The sequence below is a fragment of the Cynoglossus semilaevis genome, chromosome 7 (assembly GCF_000523025.1).
Source record: "Cynoglossus semilaevis isolate Cse_v1.0 chromosome 7, Cse_v1.0, whole genome shotgun sequence".
Lineage (NCBI taxonomy): Eukaryota > Metazoa > Chordata > Actinopteri > Pleuronectiformes > Cynoglossidae > Cynoglossus > Cynoglossus semilaevis.
This window is the reverse complement of record NC_024313.1, coordinates 1821638-1834206: the sequence shown is the minus strand read 5'-3', so window position 1 is coordinate 1834206 and position 12569 is coordinate 1821638. Positions and strand designations below refer to the sequence as shown.

Sequence of the window (12569 nt, the reverse complement as noted above, 5' to 3'; positions counted from 1 at the left end):
GCATGATAGGCCAGATAAGACGGCTTGATGAGCCATGCCTGGCTCCTCGGGTCGTAGTTTGACAACGGCTGGTATATAACGTATGTTTATAAGCAGCTCTCACGCAGATGAATGGACAAACGCGGACTCACCTTTGCTAACGTCTTCACGCTGCTGCTCGTCCGGTTGCTGGCGTTCTCTTCTCTTGACGAGAGACTGAACCGCACACAGCACTGTGTTGATGTTTGTCTCCAGCTGAGCGGAGAAGTCGGCGCAGAAGGCAGACTGGGGCTCTGAGCCATGGGGAAAGGCAGAGAATACGACAGATGAGAATTCAGGTCAAGTGTTTTGGTCACGAGCTTTACGAAAAATAAAATACTTCAATAATAATTCAGAATATAAAGTAAAATACGACTCTCTTTAAAATGTATTTTTATTTACCCAAACCTTTCCATACCAGGTCCCCCCAAACTTAGCATTAGCTTCGAGCCGCGGACCCCCCTTTACGAACCCACGGGCAATGCTACAAAATACTTAAAGAAACCTTTAGAATCTATTGTCTTATTTTTTTTACTACTCAGTAATTATAACATTGGTTTAGCATAAGAAAATGATTAATGAATTATTAACTAATCTAAGTAATTAACTAATATACATGCTAGCTTGAGGAGCATAGCAGCTAGATAGCTAGCTAGATAGATAGCTAAATAGATAGCTAGATAGCTAGATAGATAGCTACTGTAGATAGCTAGCTAGACAGATAGCTACTGTAGATAGCTAGCTAGACAGCTAGCTAGCTAGCTAAATAGAGAGCTAGATAGATAGCTAGCTAGCTAGCTTCCATAATTTATCGCAAACATAACAGGCAGAAACTACCAGGTCTACCGTAGTCATGCCGAAGTTGCAGCTGTTACATAATCACGTATTACCGGAAAGTTGAGAATCCGATGATTACAGTAGTATACATGTTGTTAATTAAAATAAATAATATATGAAGTATTTTCTGACGTTCCCCTAGCGCCCCCTACTTTGAAGACCACTGACTCAGGACATATTTTCAAATTTCATTTTCAGCCTTCAACCCCGGTGCATTGCAAAACAGTCACTTCCATCACCTGTCGGCTGGTGTCCCAGTGACAGCATCTGTATCTTCCAAGTGGTGAACTCGGTGACGCTGCCCTCTACCTGTCCCCTGACGTACTTCAAGCTCTGAGTGATGGCTGGCTGGACGTTCGTGTTAGAGGAACAGACAGCAGGGTTGAAGAGCTGTTCCACGCCGGGCATCTGAGCAGCCACGTCCTTCAGCTGGTCGAAGCTTGAACAGCACATCGCAAAGTGGTTCCTGTGATATAAAAAAGTTAGCGAATTAGCCTGGACTGTTTGATATATTTCACACAAACAAATATTTATTTCTTGCGTTTTACCATGTGTGCAGCGCTCTGTCACAGCTCTGCCGGGCCGCAGCGTCCAGCTCCGACTTGGCGCTCTCACTTTGCTCGAGCATCGAAGTCACGCGTTGGTGGATCTGACACCAGGTGGCGTCTTCCCTCCTCATCAGACAGCCGGCAGGCTGGCGGTGCGCGGCCAGTGGGGACGGACAACTCAGGGTGTGCTGCCCGCAACTGCTTTTCTCTTCTTTCTGCTGCGGGTCCTCGGGACAGCACTGCAGCGTCCAGCTGAGCTGCTGCAACAGAGCGGTGCACTGGGCAGCCAAAGCCTGCCCTCTAGTGACCCAGCTGTGTAGAGAATCCTGAGGTGGGAAGGCACATCCTGAAGCCACGTCTTCACTCTGGCCCTGGAAACGCTCCTTGATGTCCATCATGCTGTTTGTTAGCCTCCTGAACGTGGCGGCAAAAAAAACAGACTTTTTTTTTTTACCGTAATTTATGGACTATAAGCTACTACTTTTTTTTCCCCACACCTTTTAAACCCTCAGGCTTAAACAATGATATGGCTAATTTTTTTCATTTTTGCGGACAAGCACAAAGTGAAGGGAGTTAGCTTCGGAGCTAATGTTAGCTTCAGCCCTGGAGCAGATCACTAAGGCTCCCCTTTGCATTCCAACTACGGTCGGGGAAAGAGCTAACGTGTAACCGGCCGTGTTACAGTCACTGTTCGGAAAAAAAAGGATTTACTTAATTAAAAGTGAAAAAAATATATTTCTGTGTAAATATCCCATGTTGATGCGGCCTTTATATGTACATTTTTTTTTAATTTTTAAATTTAGAGGGCGCGTCTTATATTCAGGTGCGCTCAATAGTCCGGAAATTAGAATAATTAGCAGCAGGTTTAAACGCCTCTGTGAAACAGAGAGCTTTGAATATATCTAGAACAGACTGACCTGAGATGGACCCAGTGCCGAGTGAGCACGGCCAGCCGTCGTCGTTGTCTGAGCAGCAGCTTGAACATGTGAGCAGAGAAGCCTCTGCAGCGCTCAATGGCGCCCAGACCCAACTCCTACAACCAACCAATCACAGGACAGTCAGACTTGATACACAAACAATACTCAACGCGAGAGTTGTAAATGCTATTCGACGGCGTGACGATACATTTCTTTAAAAAAAAAAAAAAAACGAGAATAGAGTCTCACCTTGGTTGGGTGCTGCAGGGCTGTCTGCAGGACTGTTTTCCTGGCCCAGGAACGGTAGAAGTACTTTTGACATCCGTCCCATGCTGCTAACAGCTCCGTGAACAACCTTCAACATCAAGAACAACTAATAAGAAAAAAGGCTACAGAATGTTTACAACCTACTTGACAGGTTTTCATTACAGAAAATATTGATATTGATCGAAAATTTTTGCGATATTTCATTTACCAATATTGTACTGATATTCTACATTTAATTTGATGCAGATTTATTTTTTCTTCTTGTATTTAAAGTTGATTGTACAAGGAGTGCATATATTTGCTAGTATTTCAGACAATCTATTTTTTTTTATTTATGCACAAAATCCTGCAATTGCTTTCACTGAACTGGGATAAATGACATGTAAAAGTCATGCATAAAGGCTAAAATGCTAAAATCCTTTAAGCATTTTCTACACCATCTATTGGGGAAATGTGGGTATTGCAGGGAAAAGGCAAAAGTATAATGATAATATAAATAAATTATATAATTTGGAAAGGTTTGGCGGGCCGGATAAAAAAGCTGAACGGGCCACATCCGGCCCCCGGGCCTTAGTTTGCCCATGCCTGCTGTAGTAATTACAGAGCCACGGTATATCTCAACATATCGTATCGTATGCCAGATTCTTGCCAATACACAGCTCTATCATTAGGCCTAGCCCAGGCATGGGCAAACTAAGGCCCGGGGGCCGGATGCGGCCAGCTTAGCTTTTTAATTCGACCCGCCAAACTTTTCCAAATTATATAATTTATTTATATTATCCTTATACTTCTGCCTTTTCCCTGCAATACCTGTTTCCCCTATAGATGGCGTAGAAAATTTTAAAAGCATTTTAGCCTTTACGCATGACTTTTACACGTCATTTATCTTAGTTCGAACGAACGCGCCATCTATCTGCTCCTGACCCGGCAATTTTAAGACGATTGTGGCCTGCGGTCTCAAGTCGAGTTTCTTGCAATTCAGCATTACGCATTTCTGAAACTGAAAGGAAGTTAATATGAAAGGAAGATTTACGTCGTCTCATTCTGCTCCCGGCCGCTGACACCAGACAGAGCGGTGCTCATCTCCAGCGGGTCCATGCAGAGGGTTTTCACCGGGTCAGCCGTGCGATTCCAGGTCAAGCCTTTGCGGTACGACAGACCTAAGGAAACACAGGTTGCGGAGAAAACCGGAGGTTAAAAACTTTTATTAGACGGAGTACAAGCGTCGCGTAACGGAACTCACCGATGTCTGAGAGCATCTTGAAGAGGTCAGACAGAGCTCGCTGCTTCTGCTGCAGGATGTGCTTGACCTCGGCTTTTTGTTTGTCTTTCTCCGCCGACATGTCGATGTTGAGGTTTTGGAGGTCTCGCAGGTTACTGATCACTTCGCCTTAACAGGAAGACGTGACGTAGAAAGGTGTTATTGATCAACAAATAAAAATAAATTCATGTGATATTCACACATTTACCTGTGAAGCAGTCCAGGTCTTCAGCCAGTTCAGGTACAGGGTGTTTCTTCAGGTACTGACCACACATTTTCTTCATCTTTCTGGTGAGGACGGGGAGGCGTCCCTGCAATGACGATGGACTCGCCTCTTCCTCCAGACACTCGTTCTGAAACACAAAAGGTTTGGCTGACTTTCTGAATCTTTATTTGAAATTAGAAAATCAATTTATTAAAGTTTTTTTCCGCAGCCTACCTGCAGATCTCTGTCCCTCCCTGGTAGGGCGCTCTTTAGAGCCCGGTGAACTCGATGCACGGGGGTTTCTTCTTCCGCGTTTGTGTCGACAGTGTCGAAACTTGCACTACTACCCTGTTCTACCAGAGAGGGAGCACTTGGACCACTCAGGACCTCCTCGAACTTCTTGATGAACTTGAACAGCGTCCTGGGAGAAGAAGACGCATCATTAAGATGGTGTTTTATTCATGAATTAATAAGATTTAATTTTTAAAAAATATTAAAAAGTTAAGGGTTAAAAATGTAGCATTAGCACACACACACTTATACATGGTTATAATTTAATTTTTATTTTTGTTAATTTTGTAAATAAAAAATATGCGAGTAAGAAGAACAGGTCGTCCTTTTACTGGAAGTGGGAAATTTATAGGCATTTTTTGTTGGTCTACATGCCAATATGTCCATGGGTAATGCACTAAATCTGAATGTAGTGAAACGTAATGTTGTAGCAGATCACTCTTTGATTGCAAACCAAGTGTAAAATTAAATTAAAAAAACAATTTAATTGTGTAAATCTGAAAGACACTGAAGCGTTTTTTTGAAAGGTTTCAATGCTGGAAAAACACTTGTGTCTCACCTGTGAGTTTTCTCCACTGACAATGCTGGAAAAACATTTCTGTCTCACCTGTGAGTTTTCTCCACTGACTGTTTGATGGACCAGAAACTGACATCGTTCCATTTGGAGATCTTCACAAAGTCCTGAGGAAAACAGTTCACATGACGGCATCGTCAATATTTAAGGCACATTTAAACGCATCCAAGGAAGAAGTAACATCAAGGTGTAGGCACATTTAAACGCATCCAAGGAAGAAGAACAAAATTTGGTTTCCAAACCAGAATGCGTTAAAAAAATATATAATTACCTTGAGCTCCTTCTCTATGGGCTGTCTGAGTTGACAGATTTTGGTGTGAATGCCGTCTAAGAACTGACTGTAGTATTTGTGCAGGTTCCACAGAAGACTGGACAAAGACCCTGGAGGGAAATGCAGCAGATTTTTTTTTTTTCAGGTTCACGCACCAGAGGTCGAACACATGGCGTAGATTAACCAGACAGTCAAACAGTGATTAACATTGACAGTTGTTCATTTAACTATGCCAGTAGTAATGGCCGACCTTGTCCAGGCTGGTTGGGGACGAGAAGCAGGTGGCAGTGGAAGCTCAACAGCATGGACAGACGGGTGTGGAACTCGCCCAGGGTGGATCCCTCCATGAAGGCCTGCAAAGTGGAGGATACGGAGGCCAGGGTGAGGCGCTCTGTCTCCTCATCTGACCAAACGGTAACAAAGAAAAGGAAAATTAGTCACAGGTGTTAGGGGTCATTCCTGGACAGAGGCCGCTAAAAATGGCCGCTAGGGCCCCGTCACTGCCCCGGTATTTTAAAATTGTCATCGCTACCTTTGTCAGGCTCCGACTTCTGCTCTTCGAGGTACCTCTCTACCAGTTGGTAGATAGAAAACCAGTGTTTGGTTGATTTCTCCGTGTGACGTTTGATGGCGTTATCCAGGCTGCTTGACCAACAGCTACCACACGAGGGCGACAGAGAAAGGTGTTTTGAATTGTAACCAAGGAAACGCAGAAGATAACGCGCAAGATCGGATTTTGTCTTACCTCAACTCCAGTTTGCGCCATTGGATTATCAGTTGCGTGACTTGTTCCAGTTCCTTCCGCAGCGAGACTGAGCGGCTGGCATTGTTCTCCCAGTCCTGACGGAGAAAAAAAAAATAAAATGAAAATTATTTAATCATGCAACTGTTTCACAAATAACACCAGGGTAAAGTTACTAAATTCTCTACTATCTAAAAGTGTAAAAGAGCAAAACCACATACCTGTGCTTTACTGAGAAGAATCTCCAGACCATTGAGAAACTTGGCTAGCGGACTAGCCAGACTGAACGCCCTGATCCTCTCCATGACCACCGTCAGCTGAAAAAGAATTTAGTGGCAACATCAGATATCGCATACATTAACATCAGATATTAAAAAAAATGTCAGAGACAGAAATGAAAGAAAATGAAATGAAAAAATAAAAGCATCACTTCGGAAGCTTTTACAGCATAATTTGTATGCACACGATCCCAAGTAGTTAACCCTGTCCACCATTCAACCCCGTCAGTACTTTTGCAGCGTCACCTTTGTGCCAAAGTCACTTTAATATTCACACATTTATTTTAAATATTTTGTTTTCACTGAGCCTGATTCACTTCCTCTGTGGTGCAGCCACGTTTGCGGGATCCCTACTCCTGCTAAAGATTAGCATATGCAAATGTTATTGCCCTTTTAGCCTGCTGTCTGACCTCAACCACCCTCACGTACTTTTTGGCCACACCGCGAGGCCGTACCGCCAAACTCATATCATAAGCCTCATTTTTTTTTTTATTTCCAACGCTCAAACTTTTGTAAAATAGGAATTCAGGAGGTCGATGTATTGACCTTAGATGTGGTAACTCACCTGTACGAGTGCAGGGTGATCGGGCCAGTCCTCCAGTCTCTGCTTAACCGCGACACCCAGCTGCTCGAGGACAGGAAGGCAGAGTCTGGCCTCCACCAGATTGGGATGCTGGTAGAAGTCATAGGAACCTTCCGGGTTGACGAGAAGACCATCGTTACCCCCCGAGCCTTGCACCGTGTTCTGAAGGAGGGCAGAAAGCAGCAGGTCATAAGCCGCATTTTTTTTGATTTCCAACGCTCACACTTTTGTAAAATAGGAATTCACGAGGTCGATGTATTGACCTTAAATGTAGTAACTCACCTGTACGAGTGCAGGGTGATCGGGCCAGTCCTCCAGTCTGTGCTTAACCGCGACACCCAGCTGCTCGAGGACAGGAAGGCAGAGTCTGGCCTCCACCAGATTGGGATGCTGGTAGAAGTCATAGGAACCTTCCGGGTTGACGAGAAGACCATCGTTACCCCCCGAGCCTTGCACCGTGTTCTGAAGGAGGGCAGAAAGCAGCAGTCCACTGCCTGTCAGCTGCTGGTCTAACTCAGCATCTAAAGGGAAACCCCCAAAGGAAGTCAGAATTAGGTTAAAAAAAACAAACAAAAACGAACGCACCTCTGATGCTCTGCTAAGTCGTCCCAAACAATTACTCATACAAAGATACCAACCAATCAGATGATAGAAGTGTGACATCACAGGGCCAGCAATTTGGTAGGAGGAGATCATGGCTTTGATCGATTCTTTGCCGTGACTTGCTGTCACTTTGTTGTGGTACCACAGCGATCTGGCGTATCCCAGACACAGGCACTGATGCACTTGAACCAATGTGTTCATAGCAGACGCGGACAGGAAACCACTCTCAACGGACTCGTGGACTTTGTTCTGTTCCTCTTCCCCCGACCCTGAGTCTGAGGGACCTTCCAGGGTTGGCTGCGTCACGATGTCTGCGAAATCCTGAACAAAGGCATTGACATAGGCAATAGTCAGTGACTGGTGATAGTTTGGAATTGGAATGGAATTGAAATTCATTTCCCCAAACGATCAAATATTTGCCATTTTATCTCAGTGAACATTTTTGAAGATAAATCGTTCGCATCAATTGCACATTAAGGTGTCAAGAAAACCAAGACATCAATGGGTCCACGTGCACTACCCAAGTGCGAAAAGTGACTTTCTAAGCCAACTGAAGCAACATTCATTTTCTTACAGTACTAATGCATGGTGTTGACAAATGTGAGGAGGACATAACAATAAATAAATTAGCAATGTCCGATATTAACTTTTTGTCGATATCCGACATGGTCCATACACTTAATTTCTGATTCCGATATCAACCGATACCGATATGCGCAGTGGTGAGCTGCATCACAATGACAATAATTCACATTCACTTTCACTTAAAAACTATTTTTAGGTCACATTATCTGGGCGAAACCCAGAAATTGTGTTATCGGGTTTTCATTATATCAGAGGAAAATCCGATATTACATAATTATGCTAACATCGGCCAAAAATATCAGTTGTCCGCTATTATCGTACATCCCTAAATTAAATTAAACAAACTACTGTGATGGATATCCATCTCTAACTATCTTGACTAGTTAGCAGGATCTCAAAGTGTGATTCTAAAAAGAATACCTTGTTAAAGTCAGGGAACTGCCTCCTGAAGTCCTGCTCCTCCTGTTGCTCTTCGCTCAGGCCTGTACCGTGAAGTTGACTTCGGTTGCGGTACAGACTGGCCTCCATCTGCTCTCGCTCTCTCCTCCGTCTCTCCTGTTCATCCCACTCATTCACCAGAGCCTGAGAAGAATTGTGATACAGTTAGCATATCAGTAATACGCATATGTATTACATATGAATGATCTACAATATATAGTCATTGTTACACCCTACGGCTGTAACAATGAGGCGGCTAATTTATGGATTTTTTTCGGGCTAGCAAAGTTGATACCGCCAGCGATCAATGGCTTTTCTGTGAAGTGAAGGGAGTTAGCCCCAGAGCTAATGTTAGCTTCGGCCCTGGGGCAGATCACTAAGTCTCCCCATTCTCCCGACGAAGCAGGAAAGAGCTAACGTGTAACTAGCCGTGTTACAGGAACTTCTCGGAATTTTTTTTTATTCAATTAAAAGTAAAAAAAAAATATTTCTGTGTAAATATCCCATGTTACAACAGAGACATATGCAGGTTAATTTTTTTTTTTTTTTTTTCGGACACCTGCGGCTTAAATTATTTTTTTCTTTTTAAATTCAGTGGGTGCGACTTATATTCAGGTGCGCTCAATAGTCCGGAAATTACGCTATTTAAAAATTACATATAACATTCCGCTATTTAAATGGTACCATCAAACAGACTAGAAATGCAGCTCTGACCTGACAGATGTGCCTGAAGAGGTTCAGTGCCTCCTGACTAAACTCTCCAGTGGACAGAACATGGCACTGCACGTACAGCAGAGCATTCAGCAGCAGTGTGGAGGACTGGGGGATCACGTGGTCAGGGTCCTGCTGGGGCAGAAGCTTTACCAAGCAGCGGAGAACATCCACGCATGCTGTCGAGCACAGGAAATCCGCCCGGGCCAGGTGAGAGGGCAGGCTGGGGGTCATGGAGGGAAAGGCCAGCAGGCAGGACACCAATTTGTGCAGACCTGGCACAGGCGTTATTGAGGCAGCCACCTGGGAGGCCAACAGCCTCATTCCGTGGCAGAGCTGGAGGATGCCGGTTCGCACCGGGCCGACCACATCTGGGTACAAGGGATAGTCCTCCAGCAGCCTCTGGGAGAAATGCTGTTGGGACTTTTGCCACACGGCCTCCTCCTTGAGCAGACTCTGAACGAATGACTTGGCTTTTGGAGAGGAGCCTTGAATGGTTCGGAGCAGGTGGGAGAGCAGGTCCTGGACTCGAGATGCTTGGCCGATGCTGCAGAGGTAGTGCTGAAGGTCCTGGAAGAGTCGGCCATACTGAGACTCGTGAGGGCGGCACGCCTGCTTTCTGGAGAGCTCCGCTATTTGTTCCTTCATCTGCTGCATACGGATCCACAGGTATCTACGACGGCAGGTGCTACCTTGGTTAGAATTCTTGTCTTAAAACACGCAGTATGCAGTGTTCGACAGTTTTAGGTGTGTGTTAACGTCTTATTGACAACTTCTTTATCGCAACCTTTCTCATTTACTCAAGTATTTAAATTGAAACATTGTTGCTTTAATACATGTTTGATTACCATCATGATGTGAGTGATCCACAACTAACGCTGGTATTCAGATAGATAGACAGGTAGATAGAGAGAGAGAGAAAGAGAGAGAGAGAGAGAGAGCTAGAGAGATAGATAAACAGAGAGAGAGAGAGACAGATATCGATAGATAGAGCGATATATAGACAGAGAGAGAGAGCGTTAGATAGAGAGATAGAGAGAGAGATAGCGAGATAGATAAAGAGAGTGAGAGAGAGGGAGAAAGGGATAAATAGAGCGATAGATAGCGATAGATAGAGCGATATATAAACATATATAGAGAGAGTGTTAGATAGAGAGAGAGAGCGATAGAGAGATAGATAAAGAGAGATAAATGGAGAGATAGATAAAGAGAGATAGAGATCGATAGATAGAGCAATATATAGATAGAGAGATAGAAATAGATAGAGAGAGGGAGAAATGGAGAGATAGATAAAAGAGATAGAGATCGATAGATAGAGCAATATATAGATAGAGAGATAGAAATAGAGAGAGAGAGTGAGAGATAGATGATAGATGGATGGATGGATGGATGAGCGATAGATAGATAGACAGATAGATAGACAGATAGATAGACAGATAGATAGATAGATAGATAGATAGATAGATAGATGGCGGGTGGGTGGATTAAAAGTTTGTGTACATTTGTACATTTGTGTACATTATATAAAATTGGGTAATCAAAATATTTCCTAGTGACTTCTTTTACCGGATTCGTGGATGCTGGAAGCCGTCAGTGGTGCTGCTCTCCTCCAGCTTGGCTCCAGTCATCAGCTGAGAGGCTAGGCTGCGAGCTCTCCACTCCTCCTGCAGCAGAGCCAGCTGGAGGAAACACAGAAAAGTGACACGGTGTCAGCCACAATTACAGGAAGCATCACCCGATGTGGCCCCCATAATTTTATTTTTATTTTTTCAAAGCACAGCAGAACGAGCAAATACATCAGACGGAAAAATCGCAACAGCAATCGATGTGTTGTCTGACCTCCTGCTGGGCGTAGCTCATTTTGTAGGCTCTCTTCACAGCTGGGTCAAAGATAGTCTGCGGTGTCCACACTTTGATTTGCAGCAGGCCCATGTTGACCCAGAACACTCCGGAACAGACGAGCGATTTGGAGCCTTGGATCTTGTTTTGCACGTACTGCTGCAGGCAGGCGATGCAGATCTCCACCAGGTTGTCTGGGAGCAGATTGGACGGAAGGAACTCTCTGAAGATGGTCTGGATCTCCTGGGCCGCTATTAACGGGTCAGAGTCCTCCACCAGACTCTCGCAGCTCTCCATGTAGCCCTCCTGCAGGCTTACAGGAAGCAGGTCGGCCATGCTCTGAAGCTGGCGACGGAGGACTGCCCCCTGGAGTCTGAAGTCAGTTGCCCTGAATAAAAAAAGAAAAGGGGATAACGTGATGGAGCAAAGGCTGAGGTCAAACTTCGGGATTTAGACTCCTGAGAATAACACACGTCTGACAAGTCTTGTCATAATAGCATATTATTAAACAAAAAAATAAGCAATGAGGTTCAAATCCCTATTTTAATATTTTACGGGTAAATTGTTCATCGTATACAGTATTACCTCAAGATACGAGCGTCCCGACATACGAGTATTCCGAGATACAAGCAAGATTTCGAGCAAATGTTTGCTTTGAGATACGAGCACGCTAACAGACGCCGACGCTAAGTAGCCGAGCACTAGGAGCAGCCCACACCGCCTTCACGTACGCATCTCCCGCGAGTCTTCCGAATTGTGTTTGCGTTATCTACGTGATTTTCTCTCTATTTTGTAGATTATTCTTCATAATAGTGATGAGTCCTAAGAGAGTGAGTGGTAAGGATGGTAGTGAGAAGAAGAAACGCACGATGACCATGGCAATAAAGCATGAAATTGTCGATAAATATGAGCGTGGTGCCCGCTAAAGAAAGAATACAAATTGAAAAAATGAAAAAAAAAATTTTTAAAAATATGTAAGCTAAGTTAAGTTAATTCTAAGTTTATGTAAGATATGTAGTAAGGTATGGTACAGAATCAAGTGTCTACGTGTGGGAAAGATACGAGCGTCCCGACAAACGAGTATTTCGAAATACGAGCAAGATTTCGAGCAAATGTTTGCTTTGAGATACGAGTAAAGATTTGAGATACGAGCACGCTAACAGACGCCGACGCTAAGTGGCCGAGCACTAGGAGCAGCCCACACCGCCTTCACGTACGCATCTCCCGCGAGTCTTCCGAATTGTGTTTGCGTTATCTACGTGATTTTCTCTCTATTTTGTAGATTATTCTTCATAATAGTGATGAGTCCTAAGAGAGTGAGTGGTAAGGATGGTAGTGAGAAGAAGAAACGCACGATGACCATGGCAATAAAGCATGAAATTGTCGATAAATATGAGCGTGGTGCCCGCTAAAGAAAGAATACAAATTGAAAAAATGAAAAAAAAAATTTTTAAAAATATGTAAGCTAAGTTAAGTTAATTCTAAGTTTATGTAAGATATGTAGTAAGGTATGGTACAGAATCAAGTGTCTACGTGTGGGGCCAACTCTCTTCCCTTCCTCCCTCCCTTATCCTCCTCCACACATGCCGCCACTAGCCGCT

General features: G+C 44.0%; 1 protein-coding gene across 1 annotated transcript in view; it reads right to left on the bottom strand.

The window, feature by feature from the left end:
- Positions 1–12569, bottom strand: part of mdn1 (midasin AAA ATPase 1) — a 60832-nt gene that overhangs the window by 17576 nt on the left and 30687 nt on the right. The window contains exons 58-78 of the mRNA XM_025057042.1: positions 10969–11356; positions 10696–10808; positions 9133–9802; positions 8401–8562; positions 7431–7716; positions 7075–7313; positions 6153–6248; positions 5935–6029; positions 5722–5846; positions 5440–5592; positions 5190–5299; positions 4952–5025; positions 4288–4474; positions 4057–4201; positions 3831–3977; positions 3621–3747; positions 2570–2675; positions 2321–2436; positions 1404–1817; positions 1095–1321; positions 103–272 (exon numbers count right to left, since the gene is read on the bottom strand). Of these exons, the coding sequence (XP_024912810.1) occupies positions 103–272; positions 1095–1321; positions 1404–1817; positions 2321–2436; positions 2570–2675; positions 3621–3747; positions 3831–3977; positions 4057–4201; positions 4288–4474; positions 4952–5025; positions 5190–5299; positions 5440–5592; positions 5722–5846; positions 5935–6029; positions 6153–6248; positions 7075–7313; positions 7431–7716; positions 8401–8562; positions 9133–9802; positions 10696–10808; positions 10969–11356 (4150 nt within the window). The remainder of the gene's footprint in view (positions 1–102; positions 273–1094; positions 1322–1403; positions 1818–2320; positions 2437–2569; positions 2676–3620; positions 3748–3830; positions 3978–4056; positions 4202–4287; positions 4475–4951; positions 5026–5189; positions 5300–5439; positions 5593–5721; positions 5847–5934; positions 6030–6152; positions 6249–7074; positions 7314–7430; positions 7717–8400; positions 8563–9132; positions 9803–10695; positions 10809–10968; positions 11357–12569) is intronic.